The 26739-nt window shown below is 43.2% G+C and overlaps 1 protein-coding gene across 1 annotated transcript; it reads right to left on the minus strand.

The window, feature by feature from the left end:
• Window positions 1–877: 877 nt before the first annotated feature.
• ca12 (carbonic anhydrase XII) lies at window positions 878–25983 on the minus strand. The gene is made up of 9 exons (XM_076266810.1): window positions 25591–25983; window positions 24093–24113; window positions 12503–12682; window positions 9225–9367; window positions 4376–4471; window positions 4199–4262; window positions 3932–4089; window positions 3313–3439; window positions 878–2473 (listed from the first exon to the last, which is right to left on the minus strand). Exons 1-9 carry the CDS (start codon window positions 25661–25663, stop codon window positions 1722–1724), a joined length of 1614 nt encoding a protein of 537 aa, XP_076122925.1. The 5' UTR covers window positions 25664–25983; the 3' UTR covers window positions 878–1721.
• Window positions 25984–26739: the final 756 nt, after the last annotated feature.

Raw genomic sequence — 26739 nt, forward strand, 5'->3', positions numbered from 1 at the left:
AAATTGAGAGAGGAATGATGACATTATTAGCCATACTCTAAAACTGCTTAAAGTGTGACGGCAAAAATCAGCACACCTGTTCTAGAAAAAGCCTATGCCTGCCAAACCCTGGACGGTACACACACACACGCACGCACACAAACAAACAAACACAATCCACAAGCAGCCCTGAAACAAATAGGCCCGTGGTTAGAGTCATCTCTTCATCAGAGGGTTGAACATGTTTGATGCATAGGCATGCATTAGAGAGAGAGCAGTGGTTAAGCAGTGTGGTGTGGTGAGGGGCAGACAGACCACAGTGACGTAGCGGAGAGTGTGTACGTCATTCGTTAGCCTCTGACTCAGGCCTGCCTATATACTGTATGAATGAGGCTGTGATGATGGGGGTGTGAGTGAGTTTGTTGAGTTAGATGGAGAGAGAAGCTGACTGACAATGACATGCAAGAATACAAAGACACATTAATGCATGCGTATGCGTGCACACGCACACAAACACACACACAAAAAGAGATGCATATCAACTAATCTTTCAAGTGCACACACACTCAAATAGGCATACAAACACAAACATGCACACACACACACAGTCTAATGTTGCTGAGTGAAACATACCCAAGCTCATTGAAGGAAAGATACCTTAGTGAGAAAAGAGAGGAGAGAGCAGTATCAGCATCCCACTAGGAGAGAAGAGTCAGCACACACACAGAGATACACAGAGGAGGTAGTGTGTGTGTGTGTGTGTGTGTGTGTGTGTGTGTGTGTGTGTGTAAAAAGAGTCAGCATACAGATAGAGATACACAGAGGAGGTAGAGTGTGTGTGTGTGTGTGTGTGTGTAAAAAGAGTCAGCATACAGATAGAGATACACAGAGGAGGTAGAGAGAGTGTGTGTGTTTGCATGTGTTTCTGTATGTGAGGGCACATTGTTAGTTTCCAGATCTCTTCAATATAACACCCACTCAGTCATATAACTCAAACAGTCTCCTCACATCGTACATACAAACAGTTAAGTGCTGCTACGGTTAAACAAATCACATAATCACGATTTAATGGGTTTATTATGTAATAGCTTTATTTTGACCAATTAATACAAGCACATTGAAACAAAATATATGTCAATCCCAATTTGGTTTGTCTTAAATGAGGAAATCAAACCCAAACCGGCAGCAAACAATGCTTGAAATACAGGAATGTAGAAGCACTTATAGCTTTTTTTAGGGTTAGCTGCCAGCTGCCATCGTCCACTTTGCACCACCCTTCAACCACTTCAATATATAATTACCACGACACAGAGCTCAACTTTTCCCATTAAACTTAGACAGAATTTCCTTGCCAGTAAATGTGTTCATCACGACATATTTAAACCCACGCAAGGTCCAGTGATGTTTGGAACAGACCTCTGCTCTACTGGAATGCCTTGGTCAAGAAAAGCTCCCATATGCTGAAAAGTGACCGTTATGTAATGTTGCCCTCAATTAGCTGTTGAAAAAAGAGAATTGTCCAACACATTCTGCACCACCCCAATGCAAGCTAGAGGAAATACATTTAGAAATATAGGCATTAAGCATTAACTAGATCTTTAGCTATTGGGCTGTGTGACATAACCTCTTTGCTGCTCATGCATGTCTTTCTGTGCTTTAAATGTGACAGGAGCGTCCTCCATGCCAAAGAGCATTTCTGAACGCTCACAGTAGCTTTTCAGTTCCTGTGGCATCTTAGTGCTCTAATCTTCCCATTCCAAGGGCTGGATTCGGTTGTGTCTATGGGCATTGATGTAGGCATTGCTATAGGCGTTGTTGTTGGCGTTGTTCTTGCCAAATGTTGACTGGGAGTTCCGCATTGGTTTCTTGGTCGTTGCTCTGGACGATGCACGATACGACACAGCGGGCTTCTTCTTGCGACCCATGGTTGCCACGGTAAGTGAGTGGTCGAGCTCGTTGGCCTCGTCGCTGGGCCGCCCGCGGAGCAGGAGCCGGACGGTCTCCAGGTCCAACTCAGACCTGCAGGCCAGGTAGCTGCGGAGGTTGAGCTCGGGGAAGACGGACTTGCGGAGCGCCTGCGTCAGCTGGGCCTGGCCGTGGCCGCCCCTCAGCTGCCGCTCCGTCCTCTCTGCCAGCGAGCCGTAGCACAGTGCGGCCTCGTTCACGTACTTACCCACGTACTGCCAGCCGTGCGTGCCCTTCTGCCACGCTGTGGTGGGAGCGTAGGCGTTATTACCGCCCCGGCTGCCGGTGGTGTCACTGGGCAGGTTGTTTTGCTGCCAGCGCTGTTTGTTTATGCCCGGAGCGTGGGTGCGCTGGCTCTTCCTGGTGTTTTTCCTCTTGCCGGTGGTCCGGGGCTTGGGGCTGGCGGCAGGCAGCAGCTGGTACAGGCCCTCGTCTGCCAGGTCTGCCAGGTCACCCACCAGCAGCTTCTGGATGACCTGTCTTCGCTGCAGGGCAGTGGCCGCTTTCAGGATGCCATGCAGCGCCCGTCCTACATTACACCACATGGAGGAGTCAGACACTTACCAGGCAAACAAAGGGACAGAACATCCCCGCGCTGAGAAGGGACAGAATGTACCCACGCTGAGAAGCTTAAGCAAAGGAGCCACAGAGTGGAGCTTGAAACCCGGGCAAGAGGCATGGCTTAGTCTGCCAGTTTGGAAATGTTTTGAAAAGCCATTCAGCTCAAGCCAAGTGCAAATGTAATACCATGCAAAAGAAAAAGTTGAGAGAGAGAGACAGAGAGATTTTCCCCAGCACAAGTGCAAGAGCAGACAAGCAGACAGGTTGGTGAAAGAGTGAGTGATGAGTGGGATGCAGATCTCAGTCATCCTGAAGGAGACCAAGTTCCTGTGGTGAACCACTGTGGGCATAACCCAGGAGTCTGGAGACAGATTTATCAAGTGCCGAGCTTCTAATTTGTATTGTTTTCAGTGGGAGAATCACATTTGTTGTGATGTCTCGGAGGGAGGATTCCTCCCTCAGACCCCAGAAAAGGAACTGTCCACTGGAGGAACGTGTCACAGATGAGGAAAAGGACAGAAACGGGAGAAAGTACCCATTCAGCCAGAAACCGCAGGCGGCAATGCAGAAGCGCCTTGCCAACTGTCCTCGCCCTGAGAAAGCCCCGATCCTCATCACAATACTGCACACCAGAGCCCTCTTTTAATAACAACACGCTTCCTGCCCCCAACCAGCTAGGTCAATACTATACTATTTAAGTTGCTTTGCAGTTGCTTTGTAGTGCGAAAGTTTGCCTGTAAGCCAGCTTGTATACATCATGCTTGCTAAGCCCAATATTTCCATGATGCATGCCAAACCCCAACTCACCATCCTGGAAGGACACCAGGACAACTCTGTTGTCCGTGAGCTGCGGCTTCCGGTAGTTCCCGTTCAGAGGCACTGGGGCAGACTCCTGCATGCTGGAGGAGTACATGGCGGACGCCAGGGCCTGGAACTGGTGATGCAGAACAATAACAGAAGCTTAAAAAACAATGGCGGTCGCCATTGGCAATGCATATTAAACTTCTGTGGTTCTAATTACATCTAAGAATATATGATGCTTGTTTGATTATTATACTGGCTGTCTGACATGGTTTAGAATGCCCCACATTGAAATGACTGTATTATGGGAACAGCTTGAGATCCTTTTTAAATAATAGGATGGAACAATATCACAATAGATTGCTAGACTCAACAATAAAGCAACTGAAGTTTATGTGTATCAAATTATTACAATTCAATTTCATTCATTGTTATTTATACACTGAATTACACTGAAGTTATTTAGCACACTCACATCTAGATGATAGGAGAAGGTTTACATTTATTGGAAATTGTATTACACACATCCCTTGGGGAAACAGCCTTTGTATTCATTCATTAATTTGTATTCCTTTGTGCCATTCTGTACCAGTAGAGCAGTAGGACACTATACTAGGTGACACACCTGTTGGATTGAGAAGGTGACAGGGTTCCGGAACACAGTCCAAAGTACGCTGGGATAGCACGGGGGCGTGGTCAGAGAGCCGTCATAGCGATAGTACTGATCCAGACGAGATGGGAGGAGGTCTCTGATGTTGAAGGCTGGGACCTGAATCTTTTGATCTATAACAATCAATACACACAATTCACAGGCATGAAAAGGGCACATTTCAGGGCTTCCGTAGACAATGAAACCAAATGTGTGCAATGGGTCACTAAGCAAAATTCCAACCTTTGTATTTAATGCCATTGATGTATTTCAGAAAGTGTTCAAAGGCTGGGTTGAATTCACCAACCTGGGAAAAAAGACCAATAAGTCAGGGAAAGAGAGAGAGAGAGCGGTGCCAATACTATAAAAGATCCCAAACTTCTTTCCGCCTGCTGAACAAATACAGAAAACAGCACCGACCTCAATCAGAACCCCCAGGACAGCCAGGCCATCTGACTTATCCACAGCCATGGACACGTTGGGGTACTTGTCGGAATTGAAGTGCACAATGTGCAGCTAGACAAAAGGCAAGGCAAGGCAAGTTTATTTATATAGCACATTTCATACACAGGGGACATTCAAACGGTCCATTAACTGTGAGAGGACAGAAGGGGTACACAGGGGTACACAAGGGTCATTCAAACGCTTCATTAAGTGTGAGAGGACAGCAACGCCCTCTTTACTCCAATAGTGCTCCATTTTTTCGTATTCCCTCAAGGCTTTAAGGACACCTTTTCTGTTTTATTTATTTATTTTTAAAGGGGTATTGCAAGAAATAAACATAGACTATATCAGATATTTTTTTACAGAGTCTGAGGACAGTCCTCTTAAACTAAAATTATAATTAGTCATGCCTATTTCACAGTATAATATGCTCTTCCATGACATGAGCTGAATACACATGAGCAATGTAATAATAGAGGGATCAAATTAAACATCTCTAGCCATGCAATAATTTGTTCCTATTGTGAAGTTGCTCTCTGATTTATATGTATATTGTTCAAGTAGCCTACAGTCCTGTCTAGACTGTATGATGTAGGCCAACATCCCTGATCTTTCATTTTAAGTCTGATCTGGAGACAGCACTTACTGTCTGCATACAGCATTATGGGTAACAGATCTAGAACAGATCTCTCACAGAAGCAGACTGTGAAACACAGTTGGCGCTGAGCTGGTGCATGTCTGCCAGATGTGGTCCACATTAATCCTGGACTTATTCCACACCATTAGCAGGCTCACATCAAACAAAGACTGGGTCCACATCCGATCAGGACAAAATCCACGCCAGTGGTGTGTTCAAAAATAGCAAACAAAGGCAAGCCTTCACTAACATGGTTAAATGGTTTAAGAGGGTACTTCACAGTATAATAATAAAAAGCTTTATTTGTATAGCACCTTTCATACACAGAATGCAGCTCAAAGTGACCGTGACAAACGCAGCTGCTGGACTAAGCCTTTCCACTGAAATAAGAAAGGGAAAAGATTGTAAATCAGACAAAGTTACTATGCAAAATGTGTTGGCCTTGAACGCTTGCCTCTATTTGGCAAATTTGACTGCACCTCCAACAAACGACCAGATTGTTGTCTTCAGAGAGAGGGTAGACTGGTCAGTGATTAGTCACTCTCATCCCGCTACTAATGCCCTCCATCAAACACCTCATTTTCACACACTGCTGCAGGCCTTACCCTGAATCCAACCCCTGTGCAGGATGGCATGCTGCTATGTGACTGCCAAAACAGTGACCCACTGGAGACAGAGTGTGTGTGTGTTTGTGTGTGTGTGTGTGTGAGCATCAGGGCAGGCATGATGCAGACACGAACTGCAGCAGTATTTATAGGCAGGGCGCGGCTTCGCCATGGGAAAAAGAGGGGGGCAATTCCTGTATTTCAGGGAGGTGCTCATTTGAACAGGACTCCATCCCTCATTTGGTAGTCCTTAAGGAACAAAAGGAAGACTAGGAAGTGAGCCGGGAGTCAAACAGAGGAAGACAGCCCTCTGCTCAAAGTGTCCACTGAAGGACTTGGGTCAAGCCACAGACGCCCAGCCAGACTCTGGTCAGGACGATTGATGGCATTGTAATAAAAGGTGGTGAGGCCAAGTAGCAGGTTTCATCATCTTTCCTTCCTTATTCCAGGAACCCTCTGAGCTACCAACAACCGTCATCACGTTTACAGAAGCTGGCGGTGTCCTGAAACATAATAGCTACTAGTGCACTTGCTTCTGTTTTTTCTTTAATCAGAATGCCTCTTACAACTGAAACATATGACTGGGCCAGAGAGCGAGCTATATTAAGCCACTCCGGTCTTTTCAAAGGAGGATTCCTCGCCCACGCTTCTCTGCATGCTCAGAAAAGGACAGCAATGGCTTTTTCGCAAAATTAGGGCAACACAGAAACTCTCATAATGTCAAGGACCAGTGGCAAAACAAACATTCTGACCACAAACTGAATGGCAGCCACCCAGTTATGTGAAAACGTTTACTGGGGACAGAGGTATTTAAATGAGCTCGGACTGGGACCGCACTCAAACGCGTCGCCACATAAGGGGTGATAATGGCTGGCATTTCACTACAACAATGTTTAGGAGCTTCAGCGTAATTGCGCCGACTGTCCTTCATACTTTGCAACATGCAAATGCTGACACTTTTGATGTGGGACTATAAAGTGCATGTCTGCACAGAACAAAGATAGAGCACAGACACAAACGTTAGAGAAAAAGTTAGAGCACGGAGCACGTATAAGCCTGAACAGCGAGAGAGAAACTAGGGCGACATCAGGACTCTGCATTCCGATATATCATTAACTAAACCACCATAAAGTTACATAACTACAGTATATGATAAAGCTGCTTTCTGCTCATAAGGGCAATAGTATGATTCTTTTAGGGGAAAGTTCTGTGACAGAAGGGTATCAAACACTTACAGGTTAGCATTTATTGACTCTGTACTAGAGGGTGACAATTTTTCGGGACTCCCGCGGGTCACGGTATTCCCGTGGGTTTCCCGCAGTACGGGAGTAAATTTCACTGTTGGTAACGTGATTGGGACGGGACAGGAAATAATAAACGGGAGCTGGCGGGAAGCCAAAAATTAGGCTATTAACTTAAAAAAATGACGCTGCAATGCAGTGAGTGCGCCCAAAGACGTGAGACATTTCGTTTTAGAAAAGATAACCAATTACAACCCACAATACGTTTGTTGTTGATTGGTAGCCTATCAGAGCAATACAAGCAGCTGCCCTGTTCACAATCAATCAGCTTCAGATAGGCCCTGAGGCAAAATGGATGCAAAGAAACACTTACAGGCGAAAGTGTCAGCAAAGGACGGCTCTATTCAATTGCACGAGCTGTCCGGGAAAAGCGATTCTCGTTGAGTTTAATGTGTCATGCAATGTTGGGGCATGGCACCTCGACGATCGCATTCCTCAATATATTTAGCCTATCTATCGCATAACCTGGCGGAACGCAAAAAATAGTTTTGTTTACTCATAGCAACAACGTTGCTATGCTTCGCTGGTTTAACGTGATGAGAACGGTGCAAACCAAAGATTCTAGAACAGAGCTCTGTTCTAGAATCTTTGGTGCAAACTTAACTGATGGGATGAGATCTAACTAAGAAATTATTTAAGCATAGCCTACAGCAAAGTACTGTAAAATATGTAATTTTAATGTAGCCCAAAATGATCGGCTATTAAAGAAAAGTTAGACAAGGCTTTCTGCCCTACCAAAATGTATGATCACCGCACGCTACTGTAGCCTAACAGTAGGATAACTTTAGACATCAACATAGGGAGCGGGACGGGATTCGGGAGTCTTTCTCTCGGGATTTTGCGGGACAGAATTTTTTTGGGGGGGCTGTCACGTGATCGGGATATGACGGGAGTATTTGTGCGGGCTCGGGATGGGACGGGAGTGAAAATTGCTTCCCGTGTCACCCTCTACTCTGTACCATAGTCTTAAAAGGCAATCAAGTGCCTGTTTCGTTAAACTGCAAATGTTTTTGGAATCTAAAATGGGACTGTTCCATTTTCTCAGCGGAATATAGGGATGGGTAGCAAAGTGGGCCAAACCGCAAGACCAGACACCAAACGAGAGTTCAATTACCAAGTCAAATTGCACAATAAGCCGTTTCGTTATGGGTGTATACTAGAACATGCTCGCCAACTTCCTAGTGCTCAGAAAGAGAGACTGACAGACAGAGAGAGGGGAGAGAGATTCAAATTCTTTCAAATTGTTAAGGTTTAAAAATGAGCACATTCTGCACTTAATCTAAAACAAGCAACAAATACAGAGACATGCATTGAGGCATACATTGTATGTGAGTGTGTGTTCAATGTCAAGCACTTTAGTCACATTATAATGAATAAATGTTATGGCTCCTGCCCTCAGTGGTGATGCTTAACTATGTACTGCATGCTGTCCTTCAGTGTAACGTGGCATGTCAGAAGCTCAGTCATAATTTGTGTCATACATTTCTGTCCCTTGCCCTGGGGGAAGATCGGCAAAATTTCCACTTTGTTTGAGGGCTGGTGGAATATTCTTGGCACAAAAATGTCTCACCACCACACCCATTAAAGTCTTAAATGATAGCTCATAATGGCAGACAGCAGAGAAATGTTAGAACAGAAGACTAGTTAAATGGCGTTTTAAATTCTGACATCATCCATCTTTTCCTTCACGTTTCAAGTGAAACTGACATAAAATAGACAACATAGAAAATGCCTAATGAATATACAGTTTATGTCTCATATGTAATTTGCAAGATGGCCTCTTTAAGTCTGCATGTAATGAATGATTTGGTTTGCATGAAAACAAAGAGCTTGGTTCACTGTCTGCAGACATCTGACTGCATCTAAACCTGAGCAGGATAATAAAATGGCTCTCTTGTAAAACAGCAATGAGAATACACCCTAATAGAATTATGTATATGCATTTCATCATGTAAATATCTATGAAGGATGAAACACCTGTTTGATATACTCAGCTTCCACGATTTATAGTCTGTGGATTAATATGGACCCTTTCAAGAGAGTTCCATTATCAGCATCATAGTTGGCCCCACAAGACTTCCGTTTTAACATTCCATGTGTTATCTTTATGCAGAGGAAGTAGATTGGGGCCCAAATAGAACGTTCAAGCATTGTTTTTGTTTACCTTGTTGAAAGGGTCTATACTGAGGATTCGAGTAAAATAAGTGTTTCCCATGTGGGGTCATCTTTTGTGTGGGTACTCCTGAGAGTAATATGGCCTGCGACCCTGCAGAGTGCCTCACCTCTGCAGCGAACTGCTTGCCATTGATGGTGTGCTCAGAGCCGGGCAGCAGGCTGGGGGCGCCCCAGTGGAGGTGCATCTGGGCGGCCGAATAGCGATTGGGCAGGCTGGTGACGTACATCCTGGAGGGCAGGGACAGCTGCACTGTGGTAAGGAAATGACACGCCATGCTTGATACACACTCTGCAGATGGATCAGGACATGCCACAGAGATAAGGACACAACCATCTAAAACTATCTCAATTCAAAGAGAAACCGTCAGATCAATAGATCGCTTAAGTTCAAGTCAGTCAATACAACTGAATAGTGTTAATCCTTAAAGGCTATAATTAGAGCATCGTTCATTTGGCAGGAAATGCCCCCGAATGATATTTCCACACATTGTCAGCACTTTACATCAACATAATTAAATGTTTCTCAGCAGGGAATCTTAATTGGTGTTACAATCAGAAAGACGAAATAGAGTAAAAATACTGCATGCATCTCCTGTGTGTAAATAGTTTCAGCATATGAGAAGCATCCACAAATACTTCATCCAGCGTTCTCACTCTCAGTCAGGGAAAGCTGAAAGCTCATCGTCCTGTCGGGAATTATGACAAGATTTTCGCACAGCTTTTAAAACCTGTCAGATTACAGGACAGGAATACCTGGGGGGAAAATATAAGCTTCAGAGTGCAGGCATACGGTTCTGAAAATAATGTGCAAGACTGAGGTTTATATGTAGTCTGCTGCTGCTGGTACAGGCATGCTGTTCGGCCAACCATGTAACCACAGAAGACGGTGTGAAAGGTCTCTATGTAGTCCTGTCCACTACTGTCTGAAGGTATGTGCTTCTGTCAGACTGCGTACCAACTGACAAATTAGTACAAGAAGAGGTGTGCATGTAGTCTGATGCTGTTGGTATGTAGCCTGGAAAATCCAGACCCTGGTAATCTAGAAAGATTAAGGGTCTGGCCACGAACAATGTAATGGCCCAACTCGAGGGGCGGCACCAAGCATGCATTTAAAAATCTCACTACACGCAATTGGATAGACCAATGTTTACTCTGAATGATTCCGGACTTCGACGCAATTGGATAACACTACGATCAATGTTTCCAACATTGCAGCGCTGTCGTCATCAGTTTAGCTCGCCTCTGGCCCGCCTATATCAGATACGATTTGATTGGTTCCACGGGATGCAAGGGGTAAAAGTAACGTGCATCATTGCTCATTGCCAGAGTGTCTCACAGAGACAATTCGATTGTGCTCTTGCGAGAACTCTGGATTTCCAGGGTAGTTGGTATGTGCTTCTGTCAGACTTGGTGAGGATACTGTGAGAGGTTTGTCTGCAGTCCACTGCTGCGGGCACTGGTACTGTATGTGGTTCTGTGTACCTGCTGAAGAGAGGGACAGGTGAGAGGTCTGTCTGTAGTCCACTGGACACAGGTACAATATGCAGCTCTGTTAGACTGTGGACTCAATGAGACAGACTCTTCACGTGCATCCATTCAACAGTTAGCGTTAGCGCTAGTGCCAGCCCCAGCACCACAACAAGCCCAGTGGCAGCCACTGACCTGCCTCTGACAACCCACCAGTAGCATGCAACCCTGAGGAGATTTACTGCATTTACTGAAGTTGAGGTATCAAAGGCACAATTACATAACGCTCATCAGCTCAGATTAAAATCTAGCGCTCTAGAGTAGGCTACACACACACAACCAAGAATAGCCATCAAACGCTTCGTTCCCCACAATGCGCCTGAGAACATGTTAATAGCCTCTAACAAAATCAGCAGATGAAAAGACGTCAGTCACTGTAAAAAAGAGAAAGTGTAATTAAATAATTACCACAGGAATGTTCCTGAGTGGGAAGGAATCAATCGTTCAACGACCACACGCAACTACTATGCACCTCAACATGGTCTATGGTTACACATGCTGCATGCTTGAGGTCTAGATGCCTCAAGGCTGAAGGGATCAGGTGCTGTCTGGCTGCCCCCTCTCAGCCTTCGTCACTCCTAACAAGGGACCCATCCAACAGGACACGCACGGCCCATCCTATCATTATGATACGCAGCACTACACCAAGGCCAGGGCACAGACTGGACGTTGGCCCTGTAATGAGATACACATAAATCAGGCAACGGCAACATTTTCTCAGAGATCCTCCACATACGTGTGCACTGACACACACCATGTTTATGTCTGTGTTAGGGTAATAGGCCCTAATTATACACTTCTCACCAAACACCAGCGCTAACAGCGAGGAGTGACCACAGTCTCATGATGAGGAGCTTGGTTGTGAAGTGCGCTACGTGCTGCTACGCTACCTGGGGAACAGCTGATGACTGCAGCAGCCTGGATGCATCCAAGACCAAACATGCACAGCGCTTGCGTTGTTTGCGTACATGGGCAGCTATCATAATAAGAGGGCGAGTGCAGAAAATTGCTGTGGTTGAGGAGAGAAGGGGGATGAAAAAGAGCCTCCTGTAATTTTCTTCGTGTTGACCCAGAAATTAAAAGATCACCCTAATTCTAGATTGTCTTCGATTTTCGATGAAATATTTGTTCTTCAGGAGGATTATTTTCAATGCACGTGGTTGTGATTACAATAAATTATATCCAGACTTCAAAAAGGATTACAAAGGGATTGTGCCCATACTTTGGATCATAAACTCCAGAATTACAGGGTGAAACTGAAATAGTCAGTCGTTTGGTAATGTCTTCCTCTACAGACTTTAACAGGTGCCAGTGTTCCATTGTTTGTAGGTGGGATGAAAGGAGTCTCAAAAGAGCACCTTGCATAAATCTTAATAAATCTTTCTCTTGAGCAGCCATAGATGGTTCTCTTTCATGTCTGTCCTGAGACAGACAACATGCATAAGCTACAAGCGTGATATCCTATGCTCTCTTGATTTTACGCTGGGATTACTGCTCCAAACGGGACACATGGTGGATATGCCACTGGGAGAACAGCTGTGAAAGTAAAGTGACACGAACATCAAAACCTTCAAAGAGTCGCAGAAAAAGTGAGTCACTTGATTAGTGAGGCATCTTACACTTGCACTTGTGCACATATACACGCACACATACACACACACACACACACACGCGCCCACCCACAAACTAGTGTACCGTTATGACGCAATGGTAGGGGAGCCTGACAGTCGGTCAGCCCCATTTCAATTTCCAAACCAGCCATTTCCAGTTGCTTTAGATAAAGCATCTGCAACATATCAGTCACCCTTCCATTTCACTGTTACATAATACGTAGTATGCCATGTGCCGTGCAGCTTACCTGAGTGTCCGTTGTTGCTGAGGGTAAGCTGTTCATTCCAGGAGAGGTTGTAGTTCCGTAGCTCAATTGGTGCCAGGTTAGGTTCGTACCTCAGGAGAGGGGTCTGGAAATCGATGGGGGACTGGAACGCCCCTCCACAGAAGGGGTAGTGTTTGGCCCAGTGATGCTCCCCATCCGGACCTGCACAAGATGGAGAAAGTATGTACACTTTACACGGTCTGCCTACAGACTTTATAGATGGGTTTGCTGAAATTCATCAACAAACCCAGCCTTCAACCCCAAAAATAAATTGTTGTTAAGACAGTTTGTACATAATCTGAGCACCCCCCACCCCCCCCTACTCTCTACAGAGCCTCCAGAGCAGCCGATGTTACTGATAGCCCTTCCTGTAGGGTCCGTATGGTGGCCCTGCCAACGGCTTTACTTCTGGACAACCAACCTGAACCTTTGTCTTTCTGAAACACTCTGAACTCTCCCTGAACTTGAGTGATGCTGTGGCCCTGTCTGCTCCAGATGTACCCTTTAGTAAAGAAAGGCTTCGAGATGTTTAATTACTCTATTATACGGCTGGTTACGAGAAAGGGCGCACCCACCAATCATGAGCTGTAGTTTTCTAGAGCAGCACACTCTGGGGAGAGAGAGAGGCAGCGCCTACGGAGACGTTCACCTTAGGAGCAGCACATGAGCATACAATGCTGTCTGCACACACACAGCGTCACAGCTGAGTGTGTGTGTGTGTGTGTGTGTGTGTGTGTGTGTGCGGCTAGAGAAGCGCCAAGTGAGCTGCAAGGGGGCTACCACACGTTGCCTGTTCAGCGGTCGCGTCACTAGGCCTCAAGCGTTTGAAGGAGAACAGCCTGCTATTTGCAGAGCAAGTCCAAGGCAGACCGGGACCGTGCCGAGCCCCTTTCTAAATTAGAGGTTTGCACAACAACGTGTGGAACCTAAAAAAAGAGTGCTGGTATGTGCAGGGTGACCTATTTCTCTGTCGCACTCCAAGAGGTGGTCTTCCGCTGAGAGCAGGCAAGGATCCGCTCACTACACCAGATGCTTGTACACGCCCACCATCATTGCCTTGGCAACACGTGATTGACAAGCCGCTCTGGTGCTGAAAGGCACTGGAACACACACACATCCAGAGGCACACACATCCAGAGCAACATGTCTGGACTTCCTGCAGTCTTCTGTAGCGGAGCTGCATGGGCACTGCAGTTGGGGGCGGCAGAGAAGGATGTAAATAGGCTTTTCAGAGATTTCACTAATCCTATTTCATGACTGTTCTTAGAGTGCAGACCGCTGAGAAACCTCACAAGGCAAACACAGCCAAATCCAAACAAATCTCTTTATTGTGAGAACACTTAAAAAGGGCAGTAGAGGTCTTCTTTTACACTACTGACAAGCTTGTTGGTTGGTTTTTACATGCAAACAGATGATCCAAAGACCAATTTAATGAGCATGTGATTAATTTGGAGCTGTGTGAAAATGACTGTCATGCCTCTGTTTACAGAGTATAATTAAACATAACATGACAAAAAAAACAATGGCTTGAAATAACCCCAAACAGTATTTGTTTATTTTCTACTGCATTTATCCCACTCTAATTCAAATGCAAAAATCCATGACTTTTCCCTGACAAAAAAAAATATTTCCATGACCTATATAATGAATGGTACAATACATCGACCAAAGATTTGAGAGCAGCTATGTAGCGTTGAAGAATCTTTGACTTTTTTAGGGAGGTCAGGAGATGAATAAATAGGCTTCGAATAAACAAAGTTGAGCTAACCACAACTACACTAATCCTGTGTGGAAATATATGCTATTGGTATTCATGTATTTTGGCAAGTGAATTTTAAACTGCTAAAATTCCCTGATATTCCATGACTTTTCCACAAAAATTATAAAATTCCCTGACTTTCCATGTCTGGAATAGACTTTCCAAAATTCCATGACATTCCAGAAATTCCATGACCCGTGGGAACCCTGAAAGGGACACTTCTTCCACAAATATAAATTCTTCCCATCAGCTACTCAGCCTCATACTAGAGGTCATCAATTCAATGTTTGACTCTTCGAATTAAATGCTGAATCTATTCAGTTATCTTGAAAAGAGTCAGTGACCAAAGACAACTGACCACCAGTGACAGGAAAAACAAACACTGCCCTAATTCACACTGCCACCAAAAACACCACCAAATTAAAATACCTACATTATGGAGGTTTGTACATAAGCTGTATTTTCATGAGGAAATTGCTTTTATGACATCATATTCTAATTCCACTTTCCATTTTCCTCTTTGCCGTTGAAACCTTTAGTACTTCACAGAGAAATTAGCCTCGCATGTTTTAACATGTGAGGATAAACAACTGATGACAGGGTTCAGAGTTATGCATGAACTATAGCTTTAAGAAGGCATGTCTTCTGTTATGAAATGTACTGCCGTGTGTGTGTGTGTGTGTGTGTGTGTGTGTGTGTGTGTGTGTGTGTGTGTATGTGTGTGTGTGTGTGTGTGTGTGTGTGTGTGTAGGCGTGCGCACTGCGCAGACCTGGGCAGTATTTCAATTATATGTATTTAAAATACTGTTACGACCCAGTGGGTCTTTGTGTGGTGGCTCCGCCCCTATTGTGCTACTGCTATCTTGTCTGTCCTACAGGCTGCTGAGTACAGAGGTGACGCCTCCTGAAGTTAATTTTCGTGGCCATAAGAGGGCCGGCTCTGGCATGATGTCGCTCTCTCTCATTTCTCTGGCCTGCTCTGACGGGAGAGCTCGTTGGGAGCTGCCTTGACTCGCTGCCCTTCTGGGGATCTCGCCTCCTTCTGTGTCTCCGTCGCATTATGTTTAGCTAATTCATCTACCCCTAGACACACATTGCACAACATTTTACTTTTGTACCTAAACTGACATTCTCTACTTTTATGTTAATAAATATCCTTTAAAACGTTACGCTAAAGTGTGGTCTCCCCTATGTTGAGTCTGCCTTGAGCCAAGCGGTCTTAACAATACGTATTTAATTACTTTAGCGTATTTTGTCATTTGTATTTTGCAGGATTGGAAAAACTCAAATGTAGTTTGTAACAAAATACTTTGAGGGATTGTATTTGAGTATTTCAACTACTTAAATACTTCTCAAATAAGCCAAAATGTAATCACTCAATTAAATATACTACCCGCTATAACCATGACAATAGGCAATGTTTATCATAAAGCCAAAGGCCAGAATCTTGGTGAATCTGGTTTTAAGAATAGGCTGGGTGCCTGGAGATATCCCTTGGGCAATTCCCTATATTCAACTGTAAAGTTGACCTAAACATTTCATTACCTTTTTGGAAGAAAAGCATGAAATGTTTACCCATTTTCCATTTTTCTTGCTGTGGTATGCCACATTGTGACCAACTTAAAAATGTTAGATCCAACTTTCTTCTATTATGATCCCCTCTGAACATTTGTAAAAGTTGAAACAAATGAAAAGAAAAGTAAATTGTGGGAGCCAAAATGGTCAACTTTATCACCCTTCTGTAAGGACAACATGGGGTGTAAACCCAATTTGTTTGTTTATGTCAATTTTTGTCACCCTGTAGACAACTTAAAGCCCCTTAGAACCCCTTAGAACATGTCGATAGAAATTAAAAAAGTAACTAGGAGCTTGAATTGTCAGCTGTGAATTAACAGGTATGTTAAGTGCTACAAGACTAAAATTTGAAAACGATACAGATAAGATGCTGAGGGAGAATATTAGGACCACGGCCTTTGACCCCATGACCTTGAGTACCTAATAGCTGATGTTCATTCTTACTACAGGAGTGTATTAAAACTTGGATTTGACATGATTTATGTAAGGAGTAACATCCACCGAGGTGTCCTGATATGCAGAAATAATCGAGGAGACGGAGACAAAGACCTCCCGGAGTGGAATTCTCTCCCAAATTAATTCATTCCGTATATTGGGACACCTTATAGGTTGTTATTCTGTTTATCCCCCATGTTGCCAGTAGGCATGCATTTATAGCACAACAAGGGAAATGTAGTTCAGTTTAAAAATAGGCTGACCTGTTCAATTTGTTGTACTACTTCCATTGGTTACAGAAAATGATGGTGGGTAGTTTGCTTTGTTAGTTGATTCCACTTTTGCGAAGCCTGCTTGTCAGGTCAATCATTGTTTACATTGATATAGGACGGTGATTACAGATCTACTTCATAGGTGCCCCAATGTACAGAATTAATAGCCCCCTGCCAACTAATCAAAAATAGTATTTCTTGTCTCTTGGGGATACATTTTTAATAATATGCCTTGTTAGTATACTATGATTATTGTGTGGGTATTTTTGTATTTCCAAATTACTAATTACTTGTATTTTAATTAAATACATTTTTCACATCAGTATTTTGTATTTTATTTTGTTACATTTCATGAGCCAGTATTTGTAACTTGTAACAAAATAGTTATTGATGTATTTGTGCCCACCTCTGTGCGTGCGCGTGTGTGTGTGTGTGTGCATGCGTGTGCAGGGGCGGTTCTAGGGGCGGGGCCACAGGGGCCCCGGTCCCACCTGAAATCTCATTGGCCCCTGAATGGCCCCTGTACCGTTAATCATCAATAAGTGTCAAACTTGTTGAGAACGATGATCAGAGATGCAACTCCATTCCCAAACAACTGGTGGCAGTAATGCACCTTTTGAAGCTTGAAAGCTAAAGCACACAGCGAACTGCTTAGGTCTGTGCACGAAAGAAAGAATACATTTGGCTAACCAGAAAAGTATCAGCTAACGTGAAGAACCGATCAATGGCGTTTCATCCTCCACAGAAGTTTCTTGGTGAGTCACAAATCTTTATGTTGGTTATCATTAATATGTGAAAAGGACGTTTATTTGTTGCTGTTAGGTTTGTCAATTATGAAGCAGCAGCAAGCTGCTAACGTTAACTTAGTCAGTGAACTGTTACTTAACGTTAGGTTACTTGAGTTCAGGTTTGAATTCATTGTTAGCATGCTGATAGATTTTATGCATGGAAAGGTAATGTATGAAGTGTTTGAAATGGTGTTATATGAAATGTCACTGCAGAGAAATGGACATCCTGTTTGTTTGGGGTCCAACATTAATAGTATTACATGCGCCAGTGCGCCTTACCAAATGTAAGTAAAGTTCAATTTTCAACTTGAGGAACAAGTTTAGCAGCTGCTAACATTAACCTTAAATCTCATGAGAATGCAGGCCTAATTGAGCTGTAACTTTAGCTAACACTACGTTTTTGTAGAGTTAATGTGAGCTATCATTGCAAAGTTATTAACCACTATTCTGAGTTTATTTGATTCATGGGCTTCGCATGAATTCTGTCTGAAAGTGTTAGGACAAGGAGAGTTTCATTGAGATAAATTGGTTACATTTTCTACCCTATTCACTCAAGCTTTATCATTTTTTTTTATAATAATAACTAGTTTTACAGTTGCTAGACGACATGCTGAATACAAGTATTAATTTTGTGACACACATTAGTGTTTCACCTACAGACTGGGATGGCGCAGGCTGAGATTGGAGCTGGTGACTTCAACCCACAATCTTCAGAACCACCAGACACCAAGCAAAGGCCCTTAGACTTACACACCACTAATATAATGTAATCATGACATTAAAGGTAGGTGTTAAAAGGTAAAAAAGTTGACAGTGGGTTATGAAAGTTAATAACAATTAAGTTACTCAAACTTGTTTCATGTTCTTCTCTCCAGACATTTCCCATTATAGAGCAGATGGTTCTGTGCAACCTCTCTTAAAGGTATTCCGCAAGATACAACATGGAAATAGGAAGAGGCCACTCAATGAATTCTGATACAAAGACTTCAAATGGTTGGAGTATTCCATCTTTAGTGTTTTGCTACCCCTTCCGTAATTTTTTCGCTTCCAAATGCCCCATCGTCTGTCTTCAAATCAGGCTTTTCTAACTGGAAGCAAGATGGTGGCATCAAAGACCATTCCAAATCAGACCATTGTAAAAATATTTGTTGAAAAAAAAAGGGTAAGGCTATTTGTACCCCTCGTACAATTAGCAGTGTATGCTATTCGTACCCTGGTGCAATTAGAAGTGAATTCTATTCGTACCCCGGTGCACACAGCAATGTGTCCTATTAGTACCCCGTCTGGTACAAATATCAATGCATGCTATTCGTACCCCGGTGCACACAGCAATGTGTTCTATTAATACCCCGTCTGGTACAAATATCAGTGTATGCTATTTGCACCCCTGTGCATTTATTCATATTGATCACACAATGTAATACTAATAAAAAAACAAGCAACATGTTGTTACGTAACAGGGTGTGAATAGCTCAGCTGTGTAATAGACACTCTGAATAAGGTATGCTGTTTGCATTAATGTATAGTTAGAAGTGGATGCTATTCGTACCCTGGTGTATATAGTACTGTATGCTATTTACACCCTGGTGCATGAACTAGCTAATTGTTGCAATCAAAACTTCCGTTTGAGAACCGATTTCTTGTTCAAATTGCGCGCCTTCTCTCCAGAGACGTTGGTACACATGCACAGTCACTCTGCCAAAATGCATTACACGGGGATCAAACCCCAGTCTCCCACATGCTAACCCATGTCTATAACCACTGCACTATCTGTTTCCACAAGTGGACTGTGTTTGCAGGTAAACTTATAGTTTATAGGCCTGAACGTCATATTCACTAAATTTTTGTTAACTAACAAACTGACGGTTGTATGTGTTCACGAAAATAAAAAACACAACTTTTCAATCTAAAACTTAATCTGAACAGATATTAGTGCCGAAACCTTTCAGAATTCTTCACTTTCTGCTGACGAAAAAACGAATGTCCACCATGTTTTTTGTGTACGTGAGCAACGTCTTTTTGTTGTTATGTCACAGGGTGTGAATAGCTCAGCTGTGTGGCCAAGGCTATTCGTACCAGGGGTGTAAATAGACACTCCGAAAAAAGAAAAAAAACATTTGTGTAAATATGATGTAGTTGTTGCTCACATGCTATGTGTGTTTGTTTGTTTAAATGTATGCAAACTGGCAGTGAAAGTGGTTTCTCTTATCAACAAAAGGGGAAAGAGTTTAAGTAAAACTTGTTCAATTGAACAAAAATTAATGTGATTGAACAAATATGATGTATGATTTCTGTTTAAAATATCAATGCATTTCCGCTGAAGTGTCTATTATATTTTTTATATATTGTGTTTTCAATGCACATTATAAATAAATGGGACATTTGTTAAGATTTATATTTTATTTTTTTAGCAAAACTATTTGAACAAGGTGAGACTGGTGAAATATATGCACCTTACTGCTATGGGGTAGTCTAGTTAGCTGTAGTGGGTATACTGTGATTAACCCCAAATGTTAATACCTATCCTTGCCTATTTTAAGTGGGTATACTGAGATGGTGAACCTTTTTAAGTGGGTATACTGCATAGTCCTGCATATCACGTAGACTACACCACTGCCATACTGAACAAGGGATTTTCTGTGCATGGATGTTGACTGGTTCTTGGCCCCTCAGTGTATGATGTGGCCCCTGTCTCAGAAAAATCCTAGAATCGCCACTGTGCGTGTGTGTGTGTGTGCATGTGTGTTTATGTGTGATATAGCTGACGGTAAAATCCAACAACCCCCAAGTATGTTCAAGACTAAAGCCTGAGGATAGTGACAGTTACGACCAAACCCGCAGAAAGCATACATAGCATTTCATAGCTATAAGAAAAGATGCACTGCGGCTGACAGGGTTGTTAGGAGACTCAGAGTGTGACACACAGGCTCCAGCTGTCGCGCTCGGAAATAGCAGCCTACCAAAAATGTTTCAGTGGAGTCCCAAAAAGAGTGTAGGAAGTGTGGAACTCAGGACAGACTGACCGCTTCAAGGCATAAACCAACTGACACTAGATCTGTTTGAGAGGACACTAGGAGAGGAAAGTTGACCATAAGGACAGCAGCATCCCTTAACAAAAAAACAAAAAAAAAACACTCCAAGTCTGTCTGCACATAATTATTCACACCACACTTCATTTTCCATTTTAATTGGAGCAACACACACACACACACACACGCACACACACACACACACACACACACACACACACACACACACAGCTCGCCTCTAGTAATCCCCTAGTCTGTGTTGCTTGGCCCGAGTTGGGCGCTTGGAACTGCTGGTGCTCAGTCATGAAGTTGTGACAGGAATTTCAGTCTTGGACTCTGGGGAGTGGATGAACACCAAAGCTGTCCAGCTGGAGGGGGTAAACCGCTTTGACGTCATGAAAAATGTAAGCATGACGTGGTTGGCCAGAAAAACGAGAGAAGTTCTTACTCAAAGACGTTTCAACCATCAAGACACGTTTACATCAGATTAGGATGACTTGTGCAAGTTTGTCTAGTGGTCTTTTAAAAGTGACCTTGCAACTGAGCAAAGTCAGGGTTCAAACTCATCGAATCATTCGCTTCAGCATAACGCTAGCTACCTGGGGAAAAGAGCAAGTGACATTTGAGGTTGTGTTTATCCGCAGTACTTGCGAGCAGCGGACATCATCTTTGTTTCATGGACATCGAGTTCTCTTGCGTGAGACCGAATCCGGGAAAACAGACATGAAGGAGCTTGACTCAGCTCTAGTCAGCCCAAGTGAAAATGCCAGAGGGCCCAAGGGTCAGAGTTCACCAACAACAGCCCCAGGCCTCTTCCTGGTTTGATGAGCGAGAAGATGATGCGACTGGTGCTACTGTAGGTTCTTTCCAGGGCAAGAGCATCATCAGACCACTACCCTGATCCCTTTCTTCCAGGATTGTCACTTTTTTCAGTTCCCTGTTTTTGCATAGCCTAGCATAACAACATTTTGATGGACAATACTGATTCTTATGACAAGGAGAGTCAGCTAGCCTAGTCTAGCCTGAACAGCTTTCAGAGTCTACTGAGCTTCACTATTATAGAATAGTCATATTCATTCAATTCACCTGACCGTGCAGCATACTGGGTCCTGATTCAACTATGATCTCATCTGACGTGTATTCATTCCAGAGTTTCCGCTAGAAAAAAATGGTTTCGTTTTCCGGACATTTTGATGATCAAATATCCTATTATCCCTTCTTAATTAGTCAAATTGAGGAAAACTGGAGACAGGCTATGTAGCTTAAAGAATGACATAATCAGGCTGTATAGAATGCACCATGTTCATTAGCCTAACTTAAACATGCCTAACAAGATCTAGCCAGTATCTTTTCATGGACAGCAATAGTCTGCTTCGTTCGTTGTTTTAAAAAGGCTACGTTGTTTGTTGCTGCTACCCACGTTATCTCCAGTGGTGACTGTTTAACTTACACACAAGAATGAGCGCTCACACCACTAACCCCTAATGCTATGCCTCTTTATTTGATAACAATAAATTAAGAAATGTTTCCTATTCTGGGAAATGTTTAGTTTCTTCTTCTTTCGGCCGCGGTTAAATGATACCGTTTAATTGTGCCAGAAATTATCCGCGGACCAGTAATCGAGGCCCTAACCCTGCAGATCACAGACAGAGAACGCATAGGCCTACTGTAGGCTATGCTTTGGGAAAAGAACACTTTGCATGTCCAGTGTTTACGGAGAATGACAGTGTCTTGGAGCGGCCGCACCCCCCGCAACTCACTGATTCCGACAGATACGTCCGACACTTCTGCTTTTTATCTGGTGGTGGTGGAGTTGACCGGACATCTGAGGCTTCAGACGTTACCAATTTCTCATCATCCATCACGTCTGGCCTCTGAAAAAACTTTTAAGGCTAGTCTGCCTGGGCCTGGCCATGTTTGAACCGCCTCACTCATTTGTTCGTTGTTTAACATTCGACGTTTTAAGCGTGCGCTTCCTATTTGAAATGCAGCATAGGCTATGCGTGTTGTTTAATAGCTTACTTTTCAAATGGTAGAGCCTGTTCATTTAAAAACATAGCCAGAGGACTTATAGGCTAATATAGTCTTACATATTAAGGCTTATTCTCAAATTCAGAATGCGTTAGGGGACGGGATTATTAGCCAATTTCAATCGGACAATTTGACCGGAGAGATTTAATTTTGTCGGACATTTCATTTTTTTCCGGCCAATGTCCGGTAATTACCGGACAACGGAAACCCTGATTCATTCCACTGTCATCTCCTACTTGTTCACATAAAATGACACGCATTGTATTTGTCATGTATAAACCTACAGGAGTATGAAGATACAGGATGTTTGTTTTTACGGCACCCCCACTAGTCAAGCACCCAGTTCAGTAGTCATGTCTTTGTTTGAAGAAAGAGTTCCTGTAACAATACTGACAGAAGTCCAAACAAAAAGAAGTCACCATGCAGTAGCAAATACTGTCCATGTAAACAACTCCGATTTGACTTCAAACTGAGCAGCATATACATACCTAGGGTACTGTAAATATTGACTATACACTCTGCCCTCTGACAAAATAAGCCTGGTTTGTCCTGGTCTTATCACGCAATTCATCTGGCTTGCAGAGGGGTGCTACACTCAGTAACTTTATGTAAGAGTGGGTAATGACCTGAGTAGCCTCTTCAAATAGATCTGGAGTAGAGTGTCAGGAGGGGGTGTCTGTGGAGCAACATGTGAGCTGCTGTAATTGCTGCTGCTTTTCAAACGGAGCCTGGCATTTGGCACATGCAGACGATTAACACAGTAGATCGGTTTCAGTCGAGGTCAGGACGAGGTTGCTTTCTAGAGGACGAGGTTGCTTTCTAGAGGACGAGGTCACTTTCTATCCAACAGCAGCCCCCCACCAACACACACATACACTTCGCAGCCAGGGGGAATTTGTTGTTCTTGATACCCTGCTAGTGTGTATGATGCAAGTGGTTGCACTGGTTCGGATACTGGCAATGCTGGCAATGCCAGAGACAACAGGGTACAAGATGGAGTCCATAAATAACTATGACTATCAGAAGGGCCAAACTAAGGGTTGTGATTGGTTACAGTGACTGAAGGCGAGCCTTTGACTGTGATTACAGTGTTGTTGGTGATGATCTGCATCTTGAAGCTGAGAGATACAGCACTGATCTTGAAAGCTTTGTCTGCTCAGAGAAGAATTAAGATTCAACACTCTTTTCTAAATGGAGGGCTGTCCACTACAGTTACAGTACAAGAAAATGGAGTTCTACTGTGTGTAATACATCCATCCTAGATATAATAATATGTACAGTATGGGGGCAAGTCTGTGAGCGCATGCAAGAGTGAATGTGCATGCATGAATGTGTGTGTGTGAGTTTATAACTAAGTCAGTTTGCATGTACAGTTTGTCTGTCTGTCTATGTATAATTACATTATGAGCTTTAAATAATTTGTTGAGAGCACCATAGTTTGTCTTTCTCATAATATGGTTTGTCTAAGATGTAACACTGAATGCTTGAGACTTGAGAAACATTGAAAATGAGAGAGAGAGAGAGAAAGAGATAAAGAGAGATAGAGAGAGAGAGACATAAAGAGAGAGAGAGAGAGAGAGAAAGTGCTGCAAAATCATCTATCTGTACCACCATAGCGGACTAAAAAAAAAACACCCGATTATAAACATTGCTCTAGGAATGACATCCTGAAACAACACTCACCAGTATATGTCCACTTGGCTCCTGCAACACAAGAGAGAGAGAAAACAAGCAGGTCATTATAAAACCATACCGAACCATACCGAAGTTAGTGTCTGGTTAAAGACTTCAGCCAACAGACATCATTTTAAAGGAATTTTAAAGGTGTGTTCCTTTCTAAAGGAATAATGATGCAGGCTGGAGCAGGCTGGCCCCTGCCCTATACTGGACGGTACCAGCTGGTTCCAGTCAGTGGGGGTGGGGGGGGGGGGGTTCACAAGACACATCCTGATTCCTGATCAGTTGCAGTCTTTAAGCCAGTACACAGGTCCTGCAACTGCACCAAACTAGTAGCAGGGTGGGTAGTAATAAAACTGTCCCCACAGAGGCTAAATAAGTAGTTTTAATAAAGTAACCACATGTTACACAGGGAATAAAATGAGTGGGATGTCTACTGGAACCACTGTGCAGGAAGACAATGGTTTTAAAGTGCTATATTCAGTAGATAGACTACAGAAAGCAGGCATATAATTCTCAATGTAAAATACTGTACTGTACTCAGTAGATGCCTTTTCCTCCTGAGCAACTCTGTCGTCGTCACAGAGGACAAAAATAAATTGTGTTTGTGATGTTGACGAACCGTTTACACCGTAGCAGCCTAGCAGCTAAATTCTTATACGTGATTCTTAAATCAGCTGTCTTTTGTTCGAAGGACATGCTGAACAAATTCCTGTGGGGTCAATACCCCCATTAACAGCAGGGGCTCACACTAGGTCACCTTTTCCTCCCTTCTTTCCCCCATTTAACAAGTTTACAGTCTCCCTCCATCTCTTTGTCTTTCTCCAGGATAGATTCTCAAGTATGAGACCCCTCACTCAAACATTTATACGAGTAAACTGGTACACACTGGTATACAATCTAGCCTTGTGTGGGCTGAACATTATCTCACTATTTTTGCATCCAAACAAGAGGCATTTGTGGGGTGCCAATTTTTTACAACATACCTGACTCCCCTAGAGTGTCTGTAGGCCCAGACACTCTAAAGCATCTGGTTATCTAAATCTAAGGTCCCACTTCACACCTTGCTTCTGTTTCCATGGTTACTACATCTGAGCTTGTACCAGAGGATGTCTAAAATTGCTGACAATCTGTTATGTGCGGTTGTAACAGTGCAAGAGAGTGCAAACACAGAATTTCACATTTTCAACAGGATAAAAAACATAAATCATATTTTGTATTTTGTTGTTTTTAGTTTTAAATTGTTTGCTAATCTTTTAAATAAGTTAAGGTTATACATGAGCACATTCTGCACTTAATCTAAAACAAGCAACAAATGCATGTATTTCCAGAGAGAGAGAGATTGCAAGTGGGAAAATGTCAACTGATTAAAAAAAAATGTTAAAAAAAAGATCTATAGTGTGATGACACTATATACTTATATACAAATGTACAAATCTGTTACTCGAGAGAAGCCTACGCCATTTTTACAACACACTTGTAGCAATAACAACAGAATACTTACCATAAGAGACCAGAATATTAATAGTGAGGAGAATTAGCCCAGGAACAGATAAAGAATGGTGCGGCGGCAGCATATTCACTCACTCAAGGTGCTGGCAATTATTACTTTGAACACTAGATCGTCCTCTCGACATTGGATCCGAACCCGGCTTTTATACCAAGCTTGTCAGGTTCATTCAGAAGCGTGACGTCAGAGCCATGACACAACCAGCCTGTCGAATCTTCCTTGAAAAAAACTGAGGGCAACTGACCAAAGACGAAGAAGTGGAAAAAAACGGTACTCGCCCATCATTTGTATTTTGTTACAGTAGATCTAGGTGTTGGGTTCCATTGAGGAAAGTTCCACGTCCGTTTAGGCACTAGTTCGCCCACGCAAGTTGATTGAACAGAGAGAAACAGCGTCCTGCATCCTCAGCAGTTTGCCCGAAACAATATATGCTACTATATTTTGGTCCGAGGACACGTGTACCCGGCACTGCTGGCACTGCCAAGCTCCAGCTTGCCACCATAACGCTCTTCTGAGTGCATTTTTGTAACGCCCACAGCCACACAGCCTGCCGTCACTTTTCACTCATTTGTGGGCGACACTGGTGCAGTGTTCAATTACACAACAAAAGTTTGCACTGACCGTTTACTAAAACATTACTTTTAAACATGTTTGGCTACTCAGATTAGGCTAGTGTCCTCTACATTTTAAATATCTTTTTCCTACACGCCACTAAACATCACGTTTTTTTACTCTTCTCGTCTGATCTCATCTCACAAGACTGAGATCTCTGATAACGTGGAAAAACTCTCTTAAGATGCTTTGTGGGTTGACCCCTGCCAAGCCTTACCCATGGGAGACCACAGCATGAAAACCATAGACGGTATATATATAGATATACAGTCTATGATGAAAACAGGTGAACAAGTGTCAGCACCTGTCCCAGTTACGCTGGCTGATAATGGATGTTTGGGGAGCACAGTAGCACTGTTGACTGTCCGCAGATCAGGAAGGCAGTGGTTAAGTCTGGTCAGGCCCAGGGGATAAGCAGAAACACCCTGTCAGACTTGGACCAAGATACCCTGTTGAAAATGCATTTCTGGTAAGTTGCTGTGGTATAACAGTTTATTAGTTCAGTCAATTATGCTGTGTCGACTAATACCT

The sequence above is a fragment of the Alosa pseudoharengus genome, unplaced genomic scaffold (genome assembly GCF_046254945.1).
Source record: "Alosa pseudoharengus isolate Yale_2024_CS ecotype anadromous, Long Island Sound unplaced genomic scaffold, YU_APseudo_1.1 YU_APseudo_1.1_scf_10, whole genome shotgun sequence".
In the NCBI taxonomy this organism is placed as follows: Eukaryota; Metazoa; Chordata; class Actinopteri; order Clupeiformes; family Clupeidae; genus Alosa; species Alosa pseudoharengus.